Source organism: Brachycentrus maculatus, unplaced genomic scaffold (assembly GCF_059751285.1).
Source record: "Brachycentrus maculatus isolate JH-2025_06_01 unplaced genomic scaffold, ASM5975128v1 h1tg000046l, whole genome shotgun sequence".
Lineage (NCBI taxonomy): Eukaryota > Metazoa > Arthropoda > Insecta > Trichoptera > Brachycentridae > Brachycentrus > Brachycentrus maculatus.
Genome location: NW_028280800.1, coordinates 758,157 through 786,018, shown reverse-complemented (window position 1 = coordinate 786,018; position 27,862 = coordinate 758,157). Strand labels below are relative to the sequence as shown.

Sequence of the window (27,862 nt, the reverse complement as noted above, 5' to 3'; positions counted from 1 at the left end):
TCAAACACTTCAAATGAGTAATGATTCACTTTTGAAAAAGGATATTTTAAAAACAAATAATGTTTATATTTATCCCGGGATTATCCCTTCAATGGAATTACATGAAAATATAGTAACTTTAAACATAAAGAGTAAATCCACTCACGAGTAAGCATAGGCTATGAAACATAAAAAGTTGAAGCCTAAGTAGGGTCATGATAAGCAGCAACACATATGCCGTAGCTAGATTTCAGAGTCACTTGGACGTTAGGTAATGAAAAAAAACCCTTCAATAGAAACAAATTATCAACAGAAATCTTTGGTAGCTGGTACATCTTTTTCCGCCGTTTTGTAGATAGGCAATTGTAATATTTAGTCACGAAATAAGTAGAAACAATTTTGAAAAACATACGAGAACTGAAGAAAAGTCAATAGTTATTCAGTAATAAATATCGAAAGGGAAAATCCGTTTCTGCCCACCCTATTTGATGTGCAGAATCTCAAGCATTTACGAACAACAAAAACGTCACTATCCGATATGTTTTCCAATATACATGCTCATCTAGCTGTCATGTCGGTTTTTCTATGGTAGGAACAATGGCAGTTACTAGAGAAAAAGAAAATAGTACTAGAAGATTTAATGGAAATATACCCACGCTGTCTTTCAATAGTGATAACATGTCTACCTCGACGGACAGTGAGGATTTGGCAGATCCGGTGACGTACGAACTTAGAAATATCCAAAGTATTATCAACGTGACTCGCGAAAATATAGACGCACTGAATGCCAAATTCGCAGCGTTTCCGATCCCACCTTTGATGTATTTAACCGAATATCAAGAGCTGACCGGTAAGCTGCACAACCTGGAAGTGGAGGAACACAAGCTGATAGAACGAATACAGACTGAATCTCCAGATAGATACGACGACAGCTATTCGTTTCAAGAGGACAATGTGAAGAAGTACGACACCTTGACTCGGCTGCCGAAAGTGTTTTTGCGTGCTCACCTTCCCCACCAGCAACGGACCAGCGTGCAAGTGAAGGAGGGTGTCACTCTTAGAGAGGCTCTCTCCAAAGCTTTAAAGTTAAGAAATCTAACTTGTGAAATGTGTGAAGTTGTCAGGAAAGATACAAACTATCAAATTCCGTGGGATGTTGACATCACGTTAATAGACGCCGAGGAGGTAACTATATCTTGTATTTTAAAAGCATTGTTAACTTTGTGGTATGGTAATATAACACTCTTCCTTATCATTCATCATTCACTTTGTGTAATACCACTTTAACCACTCTACTCTCGTGTTATTTTCAGACATATTTTTTTTATAAACAAGCAAAACAATCACAACAAAAAGTTTGTTATCACAAAATATTGTCAGGTATGAAACCTGACAAAAATTTGTCAGTGTATCCGGTACGCATTAAATATTTTTGGAATGGATATCTTTTCTCGTATAGGTCATACAGGTTAGCGTGGAATGGTGAAGACAAACCGCACGTATCACGTACATTCGTATGTGTAGGGCTTTTAAAAAACGCTACTTCGTGATTAACGGTTTCGGAATAATCATTCCATCATCAGGTCAAATGTAGACTAAAGTGAAATTGTTACTGCTCACATTTATACCAAACTAAAATTTTAAAGAGAGAAAAAAATTAATCACAATGGGAATGTTTATTTTGATTTATTTGGTAACTATATCAAGCACTACACCAAAAGTACAGGCAAAAGAAGGATGAAAGCAATGTGAACGCTGTTGAAATGCGGTCTCTCGATGAATGTGTGGAAAATCATTGTATGACAGAATTGAAAACGAAGATATAAGAAAGGAATGTAAGGCTGAAGAAGAAATCATTGAAAAGATTAGGAAGAGTTCTTTAAGGTGGTATGGACATGTGGAGCTAATGGGTAACGAGAGAATGACTAAGAAAATATATGTGGCAAATGTGAGCGGGAGAACAGAATGAGGACGGCCGAAAAAGACTTGGCACGATCAGATCAACCCGAATCTAAAATCTGGTGGTGTCAAAAGTCTGCTTAATCGGAGGGCATGTTTGACTGGATATATAGATGTGAAGAAAGAGAGGAATGTATGTCAGGACAGAAGAGTGTGGCGTTCCATCCTCTCGTCTACCCCTGCGGTGAAACGGCGTGATGGTAAAGTAGTAGTAGTAGTGAAAACAAACGATTTATAATACCACTACTAAGAATTTACGTTTTAAGCAGACAAGAAATCGGCTGTCCAAATTTAAAACACAGTAGGGGACTTTTTTTTTGTAGTAGGTTTTTTTTGCATTTATGGACTTAGTAGACTCTACTTAGTCCAAAAATGCAAAAAAAACGTACTACAAAAAAAAAGTCCCTTGCTGTGTTTTAAATTTGGACACCCGAAATGGAGTTTTATTATTTTTGGAGGGATAACTGGCAAAGGTTTTTATATTAAGAGGCTTATCTGCTTATATTTTGTTCTAGTTTTTTTGTTCAACGATGATATTCATCCACAAAATTCCACGTACCGGAAGTAACTTTATATGTTTACATATCGAATTTAGTTTATCCCTTTGATTGTATTATGTGTCTGGGTACATGTTTTTTTAAATTATGAAATATTGCAGATTTTGAACCATTTTCAAATTTGTTTTTGTCCAATGGCCCCAAGACTTTATTCTATGTGAATGTGAAATAGGAACCTCATATTCCTCCAACCATTCAACTAATTAATTAACTAACTATCACGCTGCAGAGTAGGCAGAGAGAACGTTCTTCGCCTCTTCCACATTCATGCATCTCCTCATACATACCTGACGGTTACTCCGACACTCGAACGGACCGCTTTCAAGTATTTTACACACTTGATCATGCCAAGTTTTCCTCGGTCTTCCTCTGCTCCCAACTACATTTGACCCGTAAATTTGTTCTACTATTCTCTCCTCTATTATTCGTTACACCATTTCCAAACCATTTCAACACACCTCTCTCAATTTTGTCGATAATTCTTATGTCAGCCTTTTATTCTTAAGTTATTTCATTGTTTTGCCACACATTCGTCAGAGAGATCGCATTTTGACTGCATTCAATCTACTTTTATCCTGCTTATGTTTCATACATTAGGGATGGTACTAGGATTCTACCATTTCCTTTCCCTTCTGTTTTCTTCTTCATGAGCCATCTGACCTCCACTGCTGGATATAGGTCTCACCCCCTTCTTTCCATTTCCTCCGGTTGGTTGCTGTTTGCAGCCAGATTCTACCCCCCACAGCGACTATACCCCCCACAGCCTATGTAGAACTCTAAAATACATAAATTTTAACATTTAACATTTAATACATAAATTAAAATGTACGTATTAAATGTTAAATCAAACACTGATTAATCTTCACATTCGTTTGAAAATGCCATAACTAGGTGAAACAATTGTCACAAAATTGATTTTTATGTGTTTTTTTTTTAAACAGTAAAATACAACTTAGTAGACCCAAAAAACCAGTGTTTGATTTAACATTTAATACATAAACATACACTTGGGTTGGTTAAACTCTGTACGATTGGGCAGGTAACCGTTCGCATACTGGAGAACCCGAAAATGCCGCTCGTCTCCCACCAGTTCATGCGGAAGACCTTCTTCACGCTGGCCTTCTGCGAGTGCTGCCGGCGGCTGCTCTTCACCGGCTTCTACTGCACCCAGTGCACCTTCAAGTTCCACCAGCGCTGCGCCGACAAGGTGCCCAGCATGTGCCATCAGGTCAGTATAACTCAATAAGTATTCTGTAAGTTGGCACACTCGGGACGGGAAAGGTATTTCTACCGGTTCGGTCGGTTGATGCTTAGCCGGATCCACGCGGCTCGCACCGTATGTGTTTTCACAAAACATGCCCCATACGCGGCTGACATAAGCGTATGTGTTTTTACTTTGCTCCAAGTTTCGAACCTCAGTTCAACTTGGAGGGATTTTTTCATGGTGTGGAACTTTGGATAAAATAATACGCCAATCCTTGGCCTTATGACACCTGTTGAAATATCTGACTAATAATTTGTAACATCACAAGGATAAATAAAAGAACAGATCACTGATTTTTCTCGAGGTCGATAATCAGTCCGCGCCATAATCATGCCCTATATCTGTCTCACTCTCGATGCTGCGCATCGCCAGTGGGTAAGAGTGACACACGATGCGTGCTTTGATTTATTTATGTTACGATCTTATTTGTTTATATCACGATATATTTCAAGAATAATGTGACACAAGTGTATTATAAAGTACCAAAAGGCACAATGAATCCCATTGAACGTTTTTATTTAGGAAAATAAATAGTTTCTTAACTTAACTAAATACATGATAAAAGTAATCATTTTAAAAACGGCGAAATACTGCCGCGAACAAAGGAACAAAGTTAATACGGTTAAAAGGTTAAGGGAAGGGTATTTTTACCTTCTGGGCCGGCCTCATATCAAAGGCAGAAAAGAAGGAATTATCCAACGTTTTTAGATACCGTAGAACGGGATTACTTGAACTTTGCTGTGTTACTTGAGCCCAGTACAAAAAAGATATTTAAATCTGTATTTGGTCTACAATAATGAACGTATCGACATGATTCATTGTTTCCCTGACAGGTGACACTTATTGTCACGATATTGTTCATTATTGTAGACCAAATACAGATTTAAATCTCTTTTTTGTACCGGGCTCAAGTAACACATCAAAGTTCAAGTAGCCATGTTCTATGGTACTTCCAATGATAGATACTTCCAAATCGATTGAAAAAAAAGCTTGATATAGACCCTGGACTGGTGATTCTCAGTATGTTCAGTTGTTTGGTTTCTTCTTCTTCTTCTTCATGAGCCCTCTGTCCTCCACTGTCTCTTCCCCTTCTTTCCATTTCCTCCGGTCGGTTGCTGCTTGCAGCCAGTTTCTACCCCCCACAGTGACTATGTCGTCCGACCATCTCTTTTGAGGTCTTCCGACACCTTTTGTGGGGTCCTATCTTGCAATGTATCCTGCCCATTGCCATTTGATTTTTGTTTGTTTGTTTGCGTTATATAAGGTATAAGACTTGTTTTATTTTATTTTTATAATAGATAAAGTTTTTTGTAAACATTTTTTATTGCTTCTGTTTTGTTTTTTTTTTATTCGGACAAATTTTAAATTATGTAAACAGTTTAAACAAAAAATTAAGTTTTTAATTTAAGTTTTACTTAGTAAATACCACTGTTTCTTAGAATCTAATATGACACATGTTTCGATGCATGAAAATGGTGGAAAATTTCATACAGTGTTTGAAAATGATGCGGAATGCACCGAAACACGTGTCACAACTAGTTTTAAGAAATAGTGGTATTTACTAAGTAAAACTTTTATTGAAAATAGATGGATTTTACCACTATTTTCCGTGACTGCCAAATAAATTAATGAAAAAAAAAATATTTGAAGCACTAACTTTGATTTTCCATTTTATAATTAAAATGTAACTTTGTTTTAAAATCAATAATAATAACCGCTTCTTTATCAAGACTGATTAATACTAATCATAATAATAATCAGTCTTGGTAAATAAGTGGCTAGCTTCGAAACCGGTAGACATTATAATTCAGTTGTAATTAAATATTTATGGTGATTTTAAAACAAAGTTACATTTTAATTATATATATTATTATTACTAATTATTTTATATCTTTGAGTTTATACCTTAAGAAATAAAAGAAAAGAAAAAACAAATTTATTTGAAAATTTCATTATAAAAACAACATTTAAATATTATGCATCAGCTTGTCTCAATTCACAAAGATTTTTTTAAAAAACAAACCAAAAAGGCAGTTTTCTTTTAAAAATGATTTTAAAAATTATATTACAAAAAAAAAATAAAGGAACCTGATATTTTTAGTTCTATTTTTGTGAGATAAAAAGGACATCACGAGGTTGAGTTCACGGCTGAGACACTGACTGAATGTTTTTTTTACACCAGATGCGGATGACCACATACTATGCCGCGCTCCTGGCTCAAAATCCGGAAACGCAAGCCGGCATCCTCCACTTCCCGCCCAGTTTCGAATACCAGCAGATGGGGCAGCAGAACAGCAAGTAAGTACTCTCACCATCTCCACCTCCACTTTTGTTTTTCGGCCAAAACCGTACGCAAACTTGTCTGTGCGGATCAAAGACACCTACCGTGTCCACACTCCTCTTGGTACTCAATATTAACCCTTCTTCTCCGTCTTATTCCTCATTGCTGAGGGTTGTGACCCTTGCAGAAGCAATGACTCTTCCCCAGTTATCCCTTGACTGCGCTGCATGTAGCGCTCCAACCACCGAGGTGCTTGCTGCTGCCTTAATTTGATCGGTCCACCGTGTGGGGATCTTCCTCTCCCTCTCTTTCCCTCTAGGCTACCGATCACAACTAGTCGTTCCAGGCTATCGTCGTTGCCACGCGCAACGTGTCCAAAGAACTGGAGAATCCGTCGGGTACAGATATTGGCCAGAGTCAAGCCATCCAAGCGTAGTTCCTGGCGAATGGACTCATTGGTGCGTCTAGCTGTCCATGAAATTCGGAGCATGCGCCTCCAACACCACATTTTATTAACCCATTGTAGAATAAATCAACAACTTTGTAGTTTTTTCGGCATGAATTTTATTTAACCAGCAACCGGGTTTTGTCATAACTAACTCACACTTACAACTACAAAAAATGTTGATCACATGCGATTTTGGTCGAGCCGAGGACCAACATGCACTAGAGATAGCATGACAACATGCACTAAGGGCTGAGGGCTGACATGCACTATCCATGCAATCAGCTCAGTACTGATAATTATCTCCAACATGGCTTTATATATTTCTGGTTAGCTAATAATAGCGACATCATCAGACTTCTTGTCAGTTACGACAAAATCAATCTGCTGGTCAAATAAAATTAATGTGGAAAAAACTACATAGTTGTTATTTTACTCTATAAAATGCAGTTCCACCAAAAAATGTCAGTGCAAAACTTAAACCTAATTAACGCATTGTTGTCGGGTAGTTTTTTCATCAACCCCGATCTTAATTAGTATACTAATTAGGGTCGTATGCTAATCACAAGTAACCTCAAACCCAATTCCGACTTGTACAATATTTTTTTTGCATCTTGCGCTCTACCAAAAGTAAATAAATTCTTCATCAAACCCTTATTCGCACCCAGATGGAGCACAGGGCACTGCATCATATAAACGCAATGTTATTTTGATTGTTAACACGTGATGGAAAGGTGATCAGTCCTCCGCTTCAGGTACCAGTCCAGGGTAATATTGAATAAATATTGGAATGAGAAAATCACTTACATTTAATTATTGGGTAATATATCCAAAATAAAACAAGGTTTTTGTTGGATTGAATTCTACATTTATTTATGTATATCTTAATACGTGACGCGTTTCGTCTTCTTAGGACATTATCAAACACAAAGGAGTGTTATATAGGAGTAATGTATCCAAAATAAAACAAGGTTTTTGTTGGATTGAATTCTACATTTATTTATGTATATCTTAATACGTGACGCGTTTCGTCTTCTTAGGACATTATCAAACACAAAGGAGTGTTTGATAATGTCCTAAGAAGACAAAACGCGTCACGTATTAAGATATACATAAATAAATGTAGAATTCAATCCAACAAACCTTATTTTATTTTGGATATATTACCCGACAATTCAATATGGAATTCTACCAACTGTCTGCAGTTACAATAAACACTTATATTTATTTGACACCCTCTTGGGAATCGAACCCGGGACCTCCAGTACGGTAGCCGAGCGTGCTGACCATTACGCTACGGAGGCGGACTAAAAATAAAATAATTGATTTGTAAGTTTGAAAATATAAAGGTTATATGGATCGCTCTTTTGCGTGCAGGCACCCCAGATCCCTCAACCAGCAGGACCGGTCCAACTCTGCTCCCAATGTGTGCTTCAACATGGTCCGGCCATACACGCTCGCGGAACACCAAAATGCTACCAAGTTGATGAACCAGCAGGTAATTTGAAATAATAATAAAAAAATATATATTTTTTAAAAATTAATATGAACAAGTTGCTATATTTGGCTTTAATTAATTTTTTTTTTTTTTACCACTTGAGTATTATATTTTAACCACTAATTTCGGAAGCTACGGATGCTTCCATCTACGGGTTTGAATATAAACTTATATTCAAACGTAATTATTATTTTAATTTTTTGTATTTCACAGTATATTATAAGTATATTTAAAAAATATTATTGCAAATAAAATCCCACAAAGGCATGGTCTGTGTGAGGGTATAAATTATATTGTAGGTTATAATAAAGGACACTGGAAAGAATACAATAGATATCAGAAATATATAAATAGATTAAAGTACAAATATTTGATTTCAACAGAAAACAAAAAATCTAAAAGATGAAAATGAAAAAGTTAACAAATAAGTTTGTACTACATATCGTAGTCGTACAGGAGAAAGTGACCAACTACCAAAACGTAAAATGTTCAGGAGGGCCATTTAAGTCACTATTGCTTGGCAAGAAAATCACCAATGCAGTTAGTCATTTTTACCAAGTCAATATATTATACTTCCAAGTTTGAAATCCTTTGGGATGTTTTCAGGTCAATATGTATTAAGCTAGTAAGATATCAAATAGTCAATGATCACGTTTTTGTATAACAATGCAATTGGTCACTTTCTCCTGTATGACTACAATATATGAGTTATAAGTTTAAAAGAAGAAGCTACTAAGATCTGTTTTTTTTTTTGATAAATAATTTAAGCAAAATTTTAAATCTAAACAAATTTAGATAATTAGTGTATCATGTGGGCTTTGTGGAATGAATTAAACAGTAAACGCGAGTCTGGATTTGCAAAAAGGGATTTCTAGTACACTATTCATTCTTTGGCTAGATTTTTCATACAGACAATATACAGCAGGACCTCTATAATCCGAACGCTAAAAAATTACCCTCTGTGGAGCATTCGGATTACAGTACAGAGAATCTGTAGGTTATTTTTATCAAATAAAACAATTATGTATTGTGAAATTAAAATGTTTTATTAAACTTTTTTTGAGAAATCAAATACAGTGAAACCTCTCATGACGAGTAACAAAAAATGTGAAAAAGTTGCTCTCGCATTTCGCACAACAAGGAACAGAGAAAGGTCAAGTTCCTTTTTCACGACATTAACTTGTGAGCCGGGACTTCTGTGCCAGTCAAAACAAACAATGACAACAATAAACTTTTAATGTACAAAATAAACAATGTTTCGCTTAAAAGTGTTTCACTTAAACAAGTGAGATTTCGGAACGAATTATGCTTATTATGAGAAGTTTCACTGTATTTTAGTTGGTCTATTTAACTATATTTGTAATTCCCAAATAAATAAATGATTGCCAAATGACACCCTTCAGTAAGCTGCCGCAATTTGTGTTCACCGTTGCCTTGTCTCTCGCAGTACGAGACGAGCCGGGCGCCGGGCGCGGCACGGGGCGCAGTGGCGGCGCCGCCGCTGTCGCCGCCGGGCGCGCCGCGCGCCGCGCACTCCACGCAGGCCTCGCCCACGGGCTCGCTGCGCCCGCGCCGTCCTCGCGCCCGCAGCGCCGACGAGTCCAGCAAGAACGTGCTCTCCCCGCGCGAGAGCCTCGACGACTGGGTCATCCACGCCGAGGAGATCCTCATCGGGCCCCGGATAGGTGAGCCGCTTCCTGACACCGACTACAACAGGGGTTCCCAATCTTTTTCAGCCCGTGGAGCACTTACAAACTTAGTATTTTGTCACGGCGCCCTATATTAGTAAGCTATTTGGAATAGATATAGTAACTATATATGTATATAGGGTCTTTCAATAAAGACTCTCAAACTTTCACAGTTAACAGCGACCATATTGTTGATGCTACATCTCTGATGCGCATTGTTATATTAAAATTTAAAGAAAGAAAGCACTTAATGAAAGATCCTGTATATATTGTAGTTGAAAGAAATAGGTACCTACAATAATAGTAGTTGGGTACTTAAGCACAAAAATTAAAACATCCACAATATGAAATTGAGTTTTATTATATTTATAAGAATTCAGAATTAAAACAGAGAACAACAAAAAAGAAAATCTTTGTGGTTTCGGATAATGATAGAGGATCGACTCACGGCGCCCCTCTTTACTTTCTACGGCGCACACTTTAGGAACCCCTGGACTAGACGCAATTGAAATTCGGCCACCGGCGGCTGGTATGGTAGTCAATGTGTTAACCCGCAACACAAAGCCGGTGAATCGCCGGCCAAGGTCAATTCGTCACTGACTTACAAAGCCGGCGATTCGCCGGTTTGTCTTTGAAGTGATTTTTATATATTCACTTCTTCGATGTGGTAATATTGAATAAATATTAAATTGAAAAAATCAATTTTTATAAATGAAATATTTATTTGGGGGGGGACCCCCTGGGAATCGAACCCGGAACCTCCAGAACGGTAGCCGAGCATGCTCTCATGCATTACATTACGGAGGTGGACAAGTATACCAGAGTATATATTGCTCACTCCTTTCAACAACGTCATATATAAACAAACTTGATTTTTCTGGAGATCGTTTTTTAAAGTTTAAAAATATAATAAAATGTATTGAAAATAAATATCAAGGCACTCATTGAAATTTTTACTGTGCAACAGATCTTTTTAGATAAAACCTGAATGTTTTTTCTCCATGTCAAAAGTTAGAAGAAAAATATATTAACTTATCATTTGTTTTTTCGCACTTCGCTTTACTGAGGTTACCCTCTTTTAGATATTAGAATACAGTCACTTTTCATCTACTACTACTACCATCACGCCTTTTCACCGCAGGGTTAGGCAGAAAGGATGAAACGCCACACTCTTCTGTCCTGACATACACTCCTCGCCTCCTTCACATCCACATGTCTAGTCATACATGCCCCCCGATAACGCAGACTTTTGACACCACCAAATTTTAGGTTCTGATTGATCTGATTGTCTTTTTCGGTTGTGCTCGTTTTATCGCTCACATTCACCTCATATATTTTCTTAGTCATTCTCTCGTTATCCATTAGCTCCACATGTCCATACCACCGTAAAGAACTCTTAAATAATTTCATCTTCGCAACCACCGTATTCATAAATTGTCTTTGTGCCTACAGGATCTGGGAGTTTTGGGACTGTATACAAAGCCCATTGGCACGGTCCTGTCGCTGTGAAAACTTTGAACGTCAAGACCCCTTCGGCAGCACAGCTTCAAGCCTTCAAAAATGAGGTACGTACATGCATATCGTGGGTATACTGGCAAAACGTTTGACGTATTTATACGTCCCGCCCGGTTAACAGGTTAAAGTAGAATTTACTTTTAAAAACATAATAAATATGACATTTCAAACTACTCAGTGTATTTTTCCAGTTTATAGAACATTGAAATCTTTATACATAATATGCGTCATTAAGTCAAAATCATTTTAGTTAAGGTTTTTTGCCAGTAAACTGAATGGGCAAATGATGAAGAGTTAATTCTATGAGAATTGTAAAACATTTTTATATTATCCACTGACACTTTGTGATGGAATTGCATTTTAATATATTATTAGATTAAAACCAATATTTTTAGCTTTTCCACTTTATTTTTATTTGACCAGCGACCGGGTTTTGTCATTACCGACATCATCAGACTGGTCAATCAACCAATCTGATGATGTCGGTAACGACGAAACCCGGTCGCTGGTCAAATAAAAATAAAGTGGAAAAGCTAAAAATATTGTTTTAATCTAATAATATATTAATTGTAAAACAGTTTACATTTTTTTTTTCGGGTCGTAAGTCCCATGAATGCCAAGACTTCAATATTCTTTTTCATCTATGTTGAGATGTCAAAAAAAAAAAAAACTAGAATTGGAGATAATCCAGATTTGTGAACAAGTATTTGGACACATTCAAAATGTTGTAATATCTTACTACAAGAGAGATTCTGTATACATTGTTATGTTTTATTAATGTTTCCATTGGTGTGTTATTGTTGTTTGAACCAGGTGGCGGTTTTGCGTAAGACGCGCCACTGTAACATCCTGCTGTTCATGGGCTGCGTGTCCAAGCCGTCCCTGGCCATCGTGACGCAGTGGTGCGAGGGCTCCAGCCTGTACAAGCACCTGCACGTGCTGGAGACCAAGTTCCAGCTGCTCGTGCTCATCGAGATCGCCCGCCAGACCGCTCAGGGCATGGACTACCTGCACGCCAAGTGCATCATACACAGGTGGGTCGCCCTGACTGAGCCTGGAGCCGGTTGTCTATTTATTTACTTCAGCCTTCTTCTTGAACAAAGACCTCTTCCACAGTTCCAAACACAAGAGATGGGTATATAATATTCATATAAAAACATTGGATAGTTCCTCCTTTTCTGTCTTTGAAATGAGGCCGGCACAGAAAATAAAAATACCACGCAGAAATGCAGTTAAAGTTAATGAAACACAGGTAGTCCTCGTACTCTCTCATCTATAGATATAAATATGTAGTATATGTAGGTTAATTATTAAGCGTGGTGGGATGGTGGGGCAGGTTCTGTTTATGGTGGTCCATTAAGACCATTAAGTATTTTAAGTGAGCATACTATGGAGAAATGCAGTTAGATAGAGACTCAGGTAGTCCTCGTACTCTCTCATGTATGTATTGTGTTAAGTCTTCTTCTTGTGTCCAGTATTGAACAAAGGCCTCCCTCTTGGACTTCCACAGTTGTCTGTTGGACGCGACTCTCTTCCAGTGCAGGCCCGCCAATACCTTAATGTCATCGAACCATATTGTCTGGGGCCTACCCACGCTTCTAGGTCCTGTTCTAGGCTAGATCCAGTTAAGCTCCTTTTTCGTCCAAAAATGTAATTGTGTATTCTTTGCAGAGATCTGAAGTCAAACAACATATTCTTGCACGACGATCTCTCGGTTAAGATTGGTGATTTCGGTCTGGCAACTGCCAAGGTTCGCTGGTCAGGTAACAGTCCCTTTAATTATACTTTATAAAACTAAACAACATTGTTTTAACCACTTTTTTATTGGTACACTTTATCCAACCGGTTTCGACAAGAACCTTGTCATCATCAGGGTTAAAAAAAAAGAATCAAGTAAAAAGTATACAAAGTATCTGCGAAAAACATGCCCTTTAATTAATTCCAATTTAACACGTTGACTGCCACGGCAATCTTCAGATTCTGGTCCTAAAAGCCAATTTCATTTAATCATATTATATTATTAACACATTGTAGTCGGGCGCTTCGAACAATAGACTAGCCTACACCGGATGTTTTTCGCAATTAGCGCAAAATTATATCGCTTTCTTAAAATTGACACAATTTGCAAACCAAATAATATTTTCAATTGAAATTTTCAAAGAAATCATATATGACATTTGATCATCAAAAATAAATTATAATCATAATTTTTAACTAAGTATTCCGTATTTCACAATTTTAGAAGCATCGTAAACTCTAAAAAATAGTCTTCCCCTCCGAGGTATCATTCCCTATACAATGCTAATATATTCAAATAATAAAATACCAAACAGTAAACAAAACAGTGCGAGCGGTATGAAAAATAGTCCAATACGTGAAATGACTCAAACTAAACTAGAGATTGAGATCGCATAAAAACTCTAGATTTCTGGCGACGCCTTAACAAGCGGCATACTAGCCAATCCGGACAAGGCATCTCAAATAACGTCAAAAGACTGTCGCCTAGCACCCAGTTAGCAAATTACTCTTCAAGGCGTTTTATTTCACGCTGACAACAAACCCGTATATTGCCGTTGACCGACAGTCCGCGAAAAACGGCAAATGCCGTGTCCCGACGACAATGTGTTAAAAACTCAAATTATAGTACGTAATTATATTTTCTGTTCATTTATCAATAAATTTTCTGTTCATGTAAGCCAGTATTGATTTTTATTCTCTTCCCATGCGCCATCTATCGATATTAGCACTGATATACTAGGAATTTTATTGTAGCTGCACAAATATGGCAAGTAAACACAGTACGAGATAACTCGTAGTTGACAATCCTAGGAAAGAACGCAATCTACGAGTTATCTCGTAGTTAGCAGTCAACGTGTTAAAGAGTCAAAATTTTCTCTCTGGCACTAGTCTACAACCTACTGGGCGTTCTCTAAGGCAGTGTTCCGCAAACTTTTACTGTTCAAGGTACACCTGCCAAGTTAAGAAATTTCTGAGGTACACCAATAAAAAAAAAAGTGTATTAAATATTGATTTATTATCAAAATAAAATGCGAAAACACATCGCTCACTCCTTTCAAGAACGTCAAATCAAAAATCGTCAATTTTCAGTTGTGCGTGTTTTCGGAATGCCCAGAAAATGTACTTTATCCCAACAAAACAGGCAAATTTTTAACTTAATATTTACCCGCTACAGGACAGAAAGTGTTGTTTTTGCGTTTTGAAGAAAAGGTATAGTTTAATTATTTTTATAAATATACTAAATATTTTTCAAATGGAGAAAAAACCTTCAGGTTTTACCTAAAAAGATCTGTTGCACAGTAAAAAGTTCAATAAGTGGCTTCATATTTATTTTGAATACATTGTGTTATATTTTTAAACTTTAGAAACATTCTCCTAAAAATCAAGTTTTTTTATTTATGACGTTCTTAAAAGGAGTGAGCGAAATGTGATTCTTTATCTCTTTTATAAATCAAAATGAAGACGAAAGCCGGCCTTTGTCTCGCCGAACTATTTATAGATAATGAGCAATCGCTTCTTTTACGGTAACCCTTTTTACTTTTTCTCAGTTTATATTTGCTTTCAGCTATAGTTTTTGATATCTTATATGTCAGGAGCTAGAAATATGCAACCAATTTTATGGACTGATTGGTGTCAAGTGAATGAATCCATACACAGAATTAAGTAATATCTTCTTCATAAGGAGTTGTTACTTAACCACTTCTATGGCCAACCTCTTGGAAAAAAGTGGGTCAAAAAAGCCACCCTTTTTTTCACTATCATGTTTTTTTATCATATTTTGAAATATAATAAATCAATATTAAACATAAATAAAGAATATTAAGAAAGAATAAAAATAAAGGAAGAATGGATATATCTAGAATGACCTGGGGTGGATTCAGGCAAATCACTGTAAAAAGTTTCATGTACGATGTGCCCAAACTGGATTTGGGCAGTGATTTGCCAGCAAAATACCCACCCGAATTGTATTTGGGTGGGTATCACACAAGGGGTTAATTTGGTTTTTGGATTTGATTGAGGTACATATCTAAAATGACTATCTAAATAATCTATTCATGCTAAAATAACCAAAATTATATTTATTACTACCCTTAGATTATTATTATCATCTCTGATTTTTAATACAATTTAACAAGGCCCTCGCAAGTCAAAATAGCTGTTCACAAATTGTGTTTTAATCTATGTTAAGAATAGTGTCAATAATAAGAATTTATTTTTCATGTTTTTTTTTTTCTCTTCTAATTATTTTATTCATTTTACTAGGAATATACATTGGAGTCAATGACTTATTTAAAACTTTAAAAACGTTCTCCTGAAAAATCAAGTTTTTTGATTTATGACTTTCTTGAAAGGAGTGAGCGACATAATATCATAACAAAGTTTATGTAATATCTTCACAAAACTAGACTTTTTTCCGCGGCACACCAACTAATCACCACGGTACACCAGTGTGCCGCGGCACACACTTTGCGGAACACTGGTCTAAGGATACCTTATATTCCTGTTTCCAGGGAGTCAGCAGTCGCACCAGCCTACCGGCTCTATCCTGTGGATGGCCCCCGAAGTGATCAGGATGCAGGAGCCCAACCCGTACACCTTTGAGTCCGACGTGTACGCCTTCGGAGTGGTGCTCTACGAGCTGCTCGCAGGCCAGCTGCCTTATGCTAACATCAACAACAAGGACCAGGTGAGCAACTCAAAAGTGCAAAGAATAACTTCTAATTGGAGATAATCCAGATTTGTGAAGTATTTGGACTTACTACTTACTCTTACTTCAGCCTTCTTGTGTCCAGTATTGAATAAAACCCTCCCTCTTGGATTTCCTCAGTTGTCTGTTGGGGTCTGTCTCATGGTGGGGCGTTGCTATTTTCTCACAATTACTAGGGAGAAACTACTAGTGGGCATACTACAGAGGAATGCAGTTAGAAAGAAACACGGATAGCCCTCATACTCATACTCTCTCATGTATAGATATGTATTATTTTTTGACATCTCAACAAATATGAAGAAGAATATGGAAGCCTGGGCATTTACGGGACTTACGACCGTCATAGGCTGGTTTGAGTGATCACTTTGCACACGTGTAACATTCACTAATTCTACCTATGACAACCACACTACTCAAATTCTTGGAAGTTCTATATATGTCATCCAATTTCGAAACATTGTTCTTGAATCACTAGAGACATCTATTGGTGAGATGACGGTTGTAAGCCCTGTAAATGCCCAGACTTCCATATTCTTCTTCATCTTTGTTGAGATGTCAAAAAATAATATGAAAAATAACTCCTATAATTGGAGATAATCCAGATATCGTTCACTCCTTTCAACAACGTCAATTATCAAAAAACTTGATTTTTCAGGAGATGGTTTTTAAAGTTTAAAAATATAATGAAATGTATTAAAAATAAATATCAAGCCACTTATTGAACTTTTTACTGTGCATCAGATCTTTTTAGCTAAAACCTGAACGTTTTTTCTCCATTTGAAAAATATTTATTTTATTTAAAAAAATAATCAAACAATACCTCTTCTTCAAAATGCAAAAACAACTCTTTCTGCCCTGTAGCGGGTAAATATTAAATTAAAAATATGCCGTTTTTGCTGAGATATAGTACATTTTCTGGGCATTCCAATAACATGCACAACTGAAAATTGACGATTTTTGATTTATGACGTTGTTGAAAGGAGTGAGCGATATGTGAACAGGTATTTGGACACACTCAAAATGTTGTATATTGATATGTAGGCTAATTATTAATTATTGTTGTATGGTGTATCTTCTTCTCCGTCTTAATCCTCATTGCTGAGCGTTGTGACCCTTGCAGAAGCAATGACTCTTCTCCAGTTATCCCTTGACTGCGCTGCACGTAGCGCTCCAACCACTGATGAATGGTGTATCAGATCCTGTTAGTTATGGAAAATTGCTGTTGGAAAGAGACACAGGTAGTCCTCATACTCTCTCATGTAAAGCTACGTATGCTAATCATTACTATGTCTGTATGTTGTCTCAGATCCTGTTCATGGTGGGGCGCGGCTACCTGCGGCCGGACCTGAACAAGCTGCGCTCGGACTGCCCGCGCGCGCTCAAGCGCCTCACCGAGGACTGCATCAAGCTGGAGCGCAAGGCGCGCCCCGAGTTCCGGCAGATCCTCACCTCGCTGGAGGGCATGGTGCGCGCGCTGCCCAAGATCACGCGCAGCGCCTCCGAGCCCAGCCTCAACCGGGCGCACCTGCAGGGCTCCGACGACTTCTTCGTCTACCAGTGCGCCTCCCCCAAGACGCCCGTCAACTTCCAGTTCGGCGGCTCGGGCCCGTCCACCAACTTCCCCACCTTCTACGGCTCGGGCGCGGGCAACATTTGAACGGCGTCCCCGCCCTGCGAGGGACGCCATTCTAATGTTGTGTCGCGACTTCTCAATCGAGGCATTGACCGCCAGTATCAGCCACCGGAGTCTGACACTTTGTACCTTTTATTGACTTTATATGACAAAATAAGATACAAGGTGCTTCGATTGCGTTTCGTCAGCCAGTTTGTACCTTATATTGACTTTATATGACAAAATAAGATACAAGGCGCTTCGGTTGCGTTTCGTCGGCCACTTTGTACCTTATATTGACTTTATATGACAATATAAGGTACAAGTGTCAGGCTCCGAGACGCGTTTGAAACGCTCTGTGTCGGCCACCGGTGGCTGACACTGTCAGTCAATGTGTTACGATTGTATTTTTTTATTTGTTGTGAAACATTCAAGCTACGCCTTTATTCTTGTAGGATTATATTAATACCTAGCTGTGATTCGACCACTCAGAATCAAAGAAACTTTATTTTTTTTGGAACCTTGAATTACATGCAAAAATCTTTGACACATTGACTGCTAACTACGAGGACACCGACTATGAGTTATCTCGTACTGTGTTTACTTGCCATATTCGTGCAGCTACAATAAAATTCCTAGTACGTCAGTGCTAATATGGATAGATGGCGCATAAGAAGAGAACAAAAAATCAGTGTTAGTTTACATGAACAGAAAATTAAGAGTTTTGAATAATATAATATGATTAAATGAAATTGGCTTTTTAGACCGGAATACTGAAAATTGCCATGGCACTCAACGTTTTAAAACAAATATATTATTGTATTTTTGTTGTGGACATGATAAATACCACCCTACCTTCAGGTTATTTCAGGCATATTTTTTATAAAGTAGCAAAAAATCACACTGTTCGTTGTCACAAAATATTGTCAGGTATGAATCCTGGCAAAAATTTGTCAGTGTATCCGGTACGCATTAAATATTTTTGGAACAGATTTCTTTTCGCATGCGTGTAGGCCATACGGGTTAGCGTGGAATGGTGAAGAAAAACCGCGCGTACATTCGTATGTGTAAGGCGGTTAAATGAACAGAAAATATATATTCAAAATGAAGAAGCCAATTTCATTTAAGAATAAAATATGATAAATATATTGGCTTTTTAGACCGGAATTCTGAAAATCGCCGTGGCAGTCAACATGTTAACTAGAAATATATTTCTGCAAATTATAGAAATGTAATCAACTATGTCCTTTACTTGTCATATGTTTAAAAGAAAACAAGTTAGAGTTATTTGAGCATGTTTATTTTTCAAATATGCATTTTATAAGTATTATTTATTTATTTATTTATTTATTGATAATTCATTATTCATTAATCAGCATTCATTTTGTGGTAAAAATCTATCCATTTTTAATTTAAGTTTTACTTGTTAAATACCACTGTTTCTTCAAATCTATTGTGACACGTGTTTCAAAGCATTCCGCATCATTTTCAAACACCATATTTATTTATTATCTAGTTGCTTTTGTTTGTAAAATTCCATCAATTTCTTTATTTTTGGTTGTTTTATGTCATTGTACATCACTTTTTGATTTTGATTTCTATGTGTAATTTGTTGGATGTGTAATTCGATATTATGTTTGACAAGTATAGATAGGTTTTTAAAATAAATATTTGTACAGTAAAGCCCCTTACAACGCTGACGTAGGTACCCCTTTATCTTAAAGAATTTTATAAGGGGTTAATGTTTTAATGTTTCAATGGTCACCACGCTCGGCTACCGTACTGGAGGTCCCGGGCTCGATTCCCAGGGGGGTCAAATAAATATATAAGTGAGTTTTTCACTCTTATATTTATTCAATATTACCCTGGACTGGTACCTGAAGCGGGGGGCTGATCACCTTTCCTTCGTGTGTTAGTGATCAAGATAACACTGCGTTTATATGATGCAGTGCCCTATGCACCATTGGGGTATAAGGGTTTGAAGAAGAAGAAGAATAATAATATTTTAAATTGTATTTTTACTAGCAGAAATGACTGTAATGAGTCATTTAAAATTTAAATACAATTTAAAAACATTAACTTCCCTATAACGTCCCCTCCAATAACGCGGTAGTTATCTCAGCGTTTCAGGGGGGTTTACTGTATATACTTCTAGTTAATGTGAATTGAATATAATGTCTGATTTTCGGTCTCATCTGTATAATATTAAGAACTGAGACACGTTTCTTTGACTCTGATGGGCCGAATTGTTTAAAATTTTCCGTATATGTATATATCGGCCGAGAATCTTTGTACGCGTTTGTTTAAAATGTGCTGTTTCTTTATTTATTTGTGTCGCATAATTTTGACTGGTTTCCAAATGTGCTAACTATTTATTTATTATTAATTTGACACGTTTCGTAAATCGATTCAACATTAGCTTTCTTGTACAGGGTTTTCCATTAATAGTGATACAATTTAAAAATTACAAAAACATGCATAAATTATTCAGTGAGATGCAAATTTGTGTTTCTATTTGAAAGGTTACATTTCGCTCACTCCTTTCAAGAACGTCATAAATAAAAAAACTCAATTTTTCAGGAGAACGTTTTTAATGTTTTAAAATATAACAGTGTATTAAAAATAGATATCAAGCCTATTATTGAACTTTTTACTGTGCAACAGATCTTTTTAGGTAAACCTGAAGGTTTTTTCTCCATTTGAAAAATATTTAATATATTTAAAAAAATAATTAAACAATTCATTTTCTTCAAAATGCAAAAACAACATTTTCTGCCCTGTAGCGGGTAAATATTAAGTTAAAAATATGCCACTTTTGCTGGGATATAGTACATTTTCTGGGCATTCCGAAAACATGCACAACTGAAAATTGACGATTTTTTATTTATGACGTTTTTGAAAAGAATGAGCGATTTGTCACTATGTATGAAAAATACCATCGTTCATGTGAGCATGTTTTTTCCCTCTAATATTTATTTAATATTACCCTGGACTGGTACCTGAAGCGGAGGGCTGATTACCTTTCCTTCATAGTTAACGATCAAGATAACACTGCGGTTATATGATGCAGTGCCCTATGCACCATTGGGTACAGATAAGGGTTAGAAGTAGAGACATTTCAGTATGCCCAGAGAAGTCATGTCTCTTCTCTGGGCATAATGAAATCTATTGACCCAATTTTCCACCACTTTTTCTCTTAAATTTGACTGTATTTCAGCAATAGCACGTTCAATGTTGTGCTTTGATTACTCAATTGTTGTTGGATTATTAGCATACACTTGTGGCTTGACATAACCCCAAAGAAGGAAATCACAAGGTGTTGTTAAATCACAAGATCTGGGAGGATAATTGACTGGACCATTTCGATACTGAGTCGATTAACTGATTAATATTGCCATGAATTCTTTTTAAATTTCTCACAGTATTCATAAATGAGCGATGATTTTGATAAAATAATTTAAAAATTACTGAATGTTCACCTCCGTAGCGTAATGGTCAGCACGCTTGGCTGCCGTTCTGGAGGTCCTGGGTTTGATTCCCAGGGGTGGGGGTCAAATAAATATAAGTGATTTTTTCACTCTTAATATTTATTCAATATTACCGTACCTGAAGCGGAGGGCTGATCACCTTTCCTTCATGTGTTAACGATCAAGATAACGCTGTTTTTATATAATGCAGTGCCCTATACACCATTGCAGCAGATGAGGGTTTGATTCTTCATTCTGCTTGATGAAGAAGAATGCAGTTCTTTCCATGATTAAATGGCTTAACCTACTGAACACAAATCGCTCACTCCTTTCAACAACGTCATATATCAAAAAACTTGAATCTTCAGGAGATCATTTTTAAAGTTTAAAAATGTAACGAAATGTATTAAAAATAAATATCAAGCCACTTATTAAACTTTTTACTGTGCAACACATCTTTTTAGGTAAAACCTGAATGTTTTTTCTCCATTTGAAAAATATTTAGTGAATTTTAAAAAAATTATTAAATAATACATTTTCTTCTAAATGCAAAAACAAAACTTTCTGCCCTGTAGCGGGTTAATATTAAGTTAAAAATACGCCGCTTATTCTGGGATATATGTAGCACATTTTCTGGGCATTCCGAAAACATACACAACTGAAAATTGTCGATTTTATATATGACGTTTTTGAAAGGAGTGAGCGAAATAACATAAGTAATTTCAAAAAAATAATAAACAGTGTTGCCATTATAACCATTTAAAATTGTATCATTGTTAATGAAAAACCCTTTTATTTTGCATCACCTCGATATAAATAAATTTATTTCGCCTGATTTTCATCACAAGACGAAGTCTAACGCTTCCACTGATAAATTAAATTTAAAAAAAAACTTAGGTAAAATATTTTTAGCTAATTAAAGGTACATTCCATGTATGTATATATTATTGTAAAATGATTTCTAACTACTATTAGTAATGTTAAAATTATAGGAGATTACGTATTAAGGGTACGCCAAAATTGCCGTCAACTCCTTGGAAATTGTAAAGTGAAAAAATAAAACAAAAAATGTTCCGTGCAGGACTTTTTGCAAATTCTACAGCACGACTTACCCTTCAAGTCATTTAGCAAATAAAGTACTCATACCGCATTGATTGATTCGGCAGTCACTTTGTGGTGACATCTATCCGTTTATAATTAAAATTTTACTTGGTAAATACCATAGTCCGCCACCGTAGTGTAATGGTCAGCACGCTAGGCTACTATGCTGGAGGTCCCGGGTTCGATCCCCAAGAGGGTCAAAATAAATATGTATTAGTGATTTTTCAGTCTAATATTTATTTAATATGACCCTGGACTGGTACCTGAAGCGGAAGGCTGATCACCTTTCCTTTGTGTATTTAACGATCAAGATAATACTGCTTCTATATGATGCAGTGCCCTATGCACTATTGGGAGCGGATAAGGGTTAGAAGAAGAAGAAAAAATACCATGATTTCTTGAAATATACTGTGACATGTGTTTCAATGCGTTCTGCATCGCATAATCCCGTTATTGAAAAATTCACAACGTTTTTGAGGGTGTCCAAATACTTGGAGAATGTATGGAAACACATTTTCACAATGGATTTTAAGATATAGTGGTATTTACCAAGTAAAATTTTAATTACTCATAACTCATCTAGAACTCTCGGGCTGAAATATTTTAGAAAATGAATTTAACAAAAAAAAATCATATTGCGCCTTTTTAAAATTTAACATAAAATTAGGGCCTTTCGATGATAAAATGCAAATTCTCTATTATAAATAAATCTGCCTTCATTATTTATGTAATTTTTAAATATAACGCGAGTGAAAAATAAAGGTCCACACTCTGGAAATTGTAATTATGTACGTTTAAAAAAAAATGTATACTCTAACATGCTGTTTATGGATGGTGCGTTTTTAATAGAATTTTGGTCTTAGAACCGGCTTGCAATGCATTCATCTTTTGAAACATGTTGCTAATTTGAAAATTCAAGGGTCGGCTCCAAATGACAGCTTAATTTATCATTCTAGATCGACTGATGTATTATATCTGCCATACTTTTAAGCACATTTAGAGTTTTCTTAGTGAATTACTCTTCTTCTTCTTCATCTTGTTGTAGGCCTTGTGGCCTGTTTTTTAAGAGGGATTAGCCTCCTGCAATGTCGATTCCCAGCTATAGACCCATCTCTTTGGTGGTCTGCCCGGGAGTCGTTTACCATGGGGTCGGCCGTACAGTGCGATGTGGGGGAGTCTGGATGGTTCTATTCTCCTCACATGCCATTGTCTCCTTCATTGCCTTCCCCACCTAACGACATCTTCGATCGCGCATATTTCCCTGATCCTGGCGTTTCTTATTCTATCTCGAAGACTCTTGCCTAATATGCTTCTTAGAGCCTTCATTTCTGACACTCTAAGCGCGTTTTTTGTGGCTACGGTGTCCGCTCTACATTCGATTTCATACGCTGCCGATCTTCATCTCAGGATTTTTCCATATATCATTTTTCAGCATCCTGAGATGGCTGCAGCCTTGTTTATTTGCCCCATCACTTTGCATCGCAGATCTGTTTGACCACACAGGTCCACACCCAGGTATTTAAACTAGTGGATTACAATCTTTGTAATGATTGGTTTGCTTCTTTCCTGGTCAGTCTCCAGCCGTCTCTTCAACTCGGCGTACCCGCTACAGCGCATGGCGGAGATAATTTGGTCCATTTAGGTTAAGCGGGGTCATCCTCTGTAGTTTGTGCTTTTGCACATGCCTTCTGCGATCATAAGAAGCAGGCTTAGCTATCATATATTATGGCCTATCCATTTGGCTCGCTGTTGTGTTACTTTATTTAGTAAGCAACGTAAGGATATCTTCACACATTGCTCTCTCCTTTCAAGAACGTCATAAATCAAAAAACTTGATTTTTCAGGAGAACGTTTTTAAAGATTAAAAATATAATACAATGTATTAAAAATGTATTTCAACAATGTCAAACATCAAAAAACTTGACGTTTCAAGAGATCGTTTTTAAAGTTCAAAAATATAATAAAATGTTTTAAAAGTAAATATCAAGCCACTTATTGAACTTTTTACTGTGCAACAGACATTTTTAGGTAAAACCTGAAGGTTTTTTCTCTATTTTAAAAATATTTAGCATATTTAAAAAAATAATTAAACAATACCTTTTCTTTAAAATGCAAAAGCAACACTTTCTGCCCTGTAGCGGGTAAATATTAAGTTAAAAATATGCCGCTTTTGCTGGGATATAGTACATTTTCTGGGCATTCCGAAAACATGCACAACTGAAAATGACGTTCTTGAAAGGAGTGAGCGACATGCCCTCCGCAGCCGTAAGAAGCAGGCTTAGCTATCTTATATTATGGCCTATCCATTTGGCTCGCTGTTGTGTTACTATATATAGTAATCATCATAAGGGTATGTATATTCTAAAACAGACACTCACAGCGTGCTCAATTGCCACCATGGCGCTATGTCTCAGTGCCTTTTAGACTAGATGAATTATGAGAATTGGTATTGCGTATATTTATGTTTGAGCATAGAATGTTTTATGAAAATGCCAACTGTATCTTTACAAAATTTAATATAAATCCAAAAAAAATAATTGTGGACTTAACCCTTACTGGTCCAATGTCGAATCTCATTCGACCTCGATTTTTTGCTCATAGGTCCAATGTCGCATGTTATTTGACATTTTTTTCATCATTAGTATTATTTATTTAAATTCCAAGCTTACATTTTTGTCACTCGTATCTATTACAACATGTGGAGCAGAGGACAATCGATTTTTTCCCATTAGAATGTAACTGTCTACCTAGATTTTTTAAAATTATTTTGGAGGACCGGAGAGGGTTAGAAACCAATAAAATTAGAGGAGTTCCCTTTTCAAAGTCAAATTCACAATAAATTTAAATGCTTTAAATACTTACTAATAGTATCAGCATTAACTTTGTAATGCGTCTTAATTATACATGGCCTGTTCAATTAACATGTAGACTGACGTCATAAAACAAAATGTACTTTATTTAGGAGCTACATTTCTGGGTCCCCTTCAAAGTAGTCACCTCCCCGACACACATTTATCCCAACACTGTTTCCACTTTTGGAAACAGTCCTGGAATGCTCCTTTGTCGCTTTTGCCAAGTGGAGAAACCCAGATTTGAAAACAAGCATTTGGACACACTCGCATTAAAACATTTTTAACTCTTACCACTCTGTAGGCCAGACATTCTGGCCCGTATGATTCTAGTAGGCAGCTCCGTGGGCCACAATGTCTGGCCCGGCGCAGGTATAACTTTAATCACTGATTTCTCTATCACCCAAGTATATTCTACCAAAAAATATTTAAGATAAATACAGTTGATCTTAATTAACATGGTCATACGAATTGCCAGACAGAGTGTCCCAAAATTAGGGAACCAAAATATTTATTTTAATGGTAGAAAAACGTCACATTTTTTTGATCAGAGTAGCCGATCAGTTATGAGAAAAAATGGTCACAGTGAAAAGGGTTAAAATAATCCAAAACCGCCAGTTGCATTTTTTGTGTTTAGTATGGCAGTATAACGAAACCGATTGCAGATTGATAATGTTCTTCGCGCTTGTTAGAACGGTTCGCCGACTCGGTTTGTTTGTTGAAAATTGCATTAGGAGCCGATCCAAAGTTCTAGGTACGCGACGACACTTAAATGTAAAAAAATTAGTGAATTGAGTGTGTGTGTGCATGTTTATGTGTGTGAGTGAATGCATTTTTATTTTCCTATTTATTTTGTGGCATAAAAAGACTGCAAATATATTAATTAACATTAGGCACGTGTAATTTTAACTTTATCTTGTATGTGATGTTGATTTGCCAGCACTTTGTTGATGTTTATTTAGTACGCTGTGGCCCCAATAAGAATTAACATAAAAATTTCAATTTAGCTCTGTAGGGATAGGAAACGTGTAAGATCCGCTTGATACCTTTTTTATATATATATGTAGTCACCCATCAATGTTTGTGCGGGTCATGTAGAAAGAAGATATCATGAATATCGAGGCTAAACTCGCAACTAACGAATCCCCATTTTATACAAAATGCGTGGATTTTGGATATATTTTAATGGGAAATGATAAAATATCGATCAAATTGCTTTTATATTATCATATCGCACGCTTAATACTGAATATATCCAACCTGAAACATGGGAAATTTGAGTTATAGTGAAAAAGCACCTTTATTTATTTTGACTCCTTCAGGAATCAAACCCGGGATTCAACAAGAGGAATATGGAAGTCTGGGTATTTAAAAGTCTTATGACCTGTCATGATTAAGCAATCACTTTATATACGTGTATCATTTACTATTCTATTATGTATTTATAGTTATATATATATAAAAATCTAGCTACTTATTGAACTTTTTATTGTGTGTTTTACTGTAAAACCTCAATGTTTTTTCTCCATTTGATAAATATTATGTATATTTAAAAATATAATTACACAATACCTTTTCTTCAAAATGCAAAAACTAATTTTTCAGCCCTGTAGCGGGTAAATATTAAGTTAAAAATATGCCGCTTTTGCTGGGATAAAGTACATTTTCTGGGCATTCCGAAGACATACACAATTGAAAATTTATGATTTTTGATATATGGCGTTGTTGAAAGAAGTGAGCGATATATGTGTATATGTATGTATATATGCTTCACCTGAAAAGCCTTACGTATGCTAAATCTTCGAAATTTGAGTAGTGTAGTTGAGAATGTTACACGTGCATAAAGTGATCAATTAAACCTGGCTCTCACAGGTTCTGTAAATGCCGAGTCTCACATTTTCCTCATATATATTGATATACCAATAAAAACTCTTAATATAAATAACTAAGTGAGGCAAAATCTAAAATTTGGACACTCAAAATATTATCAGTAAAATTAACTTATCGCAAAATTCCATAGGTAGATTTCAAAGTATGCTCACAATTTATATAGCATTTTTTGTGTGGTCTCAACCTTTTGACACAGGGGTCTGTTCTAAAGGAAATATAACACTTATCTGCATATTGTAGATAACTTTAACTTGACTTTTGAACTTTTATTTCTAAGGACTTTGCCATTTTGTAGCCGGTTGTCGAACTGTATTGCGAGAAGTCAATGAAAAAAGTAGTGTTTGTTATAAGTTATGTCGAATTTATCTGCAGTTTGTAGTAAAGTTGTTGCATCGACCCCAATTGTAAATTAACACGTTGACTGCCAACTACGAGATAACTGGTAAATTGCGTTCTTTGCTAGTACACCGACTACGAGTTATCTCGTACCGTGTTTACTTGCCATATTCCTGCAGCTACGATAAAATTCCTAGTTTATCAGTGCTAATATGGATAGATGGCGCATGGGAAGAGAACAAAAAATCAATGCTAGCTTACATGAATAGAAAATTTTAGAATTTTTAATAATATAATATGATTAAATGAAATTGGCTTTTTTTAGACCGGAATTCTGAAAATTGCCGTGGCAGTCAACGTGTTAAAACAAATATATTATTGTATTTTTGTTGTGGACATGATAAGTGTCGCCTACTTTCATAATCCGCCCGATCCAATTTTATAAGATTTTCAAATAAATACTCTGGATAATAAATAATCAGAATACCAATTGTGGGTTTTATTGTTTAAATTATTTATATACTTGAAACAGTTGTATTTCAAATTTCGCTATATTCATGGAACTTGCCTTCTGACCCATATCGGCCAATCAGAGAGCGGGGATAGGTCATTATCGGTTTGTGTCTCGTGTATTTTTTTAAATGACAAAAAAAACTTTAAAAATGTTCAATTTCTTTATTTCATCATATTTTATC

At 36.1% G+C, this 27,862-nt stretch overlaps 1 protein-coding gene across 2 annotated transcripts; it reads left to right on the top strand.

Moving 5' to 3' along the window:
- Positions 1-549: 549 nt before the first annotated feature.
- On the top strand, positions 550-19,507 carry Raf (serine/threonine kinase raf oncogene). 2 transcript variants are annotated; one of them, XR_015839266.1, is made up of 11 exons: positions 563-1,164; positions 3,535-3,723; positions 5,942-6,057; positions 7,863-7,983; positions 9,431-9,668; positions 11,124-11,236; positions 12,000-12,220; positions 12,858-12,949; positions 15,716-15,891; positions 17,219-17,643; positions 17,851-19,507. XR_015839266.1 is itself a non-coding variant. In XM_088277553.1 (10 exons), exons 1-10 carry the CDS (start codon positions 565-567, stop codon positions 17,567-17,569), a joined length of 2,217 nt encoding a protein of 738 aa, XP_088133679.1. In that variant the 5' UTR covers positions 550-564; the 3' UTR covers positions 17,570-18,212. The 2 variants fall into 2 exon arrangements, 1 of the variants encoding a protein (XP_088133679.1); XM_088277553.1 differs by having other exon boundaries at positions 550-1,164; positions 17,219-18,212.
- Positions 19,508-27,862: the final 8,355 nt, after the last annotated feature.

Excerpts from the sequence above, each read along its gene's own strand:
- Raf (XM_088277553.1), top strand. The coding sequence starts at position 565 with ATGGTAGGAACAATGGCAGTTACTAGAGAAAAAGAAAATAGTACTAGA. Across the intron at positions 9,669-11,123 it reads CCTCATCGGGCCCCGGATAG|GATCTGGGAGTTTTGGGACT; the intron begins GTGAGCCGCTTC and ends TTGTGCCTACAG. Across the intron at positions 11,237-11,999 it reads TTCAAGCCTTCAAAAATGAG|GTGGCGGTTTTGCGTAAGAC; the intron begins GTACGTACATGC and ends TGTTTGAACCAG.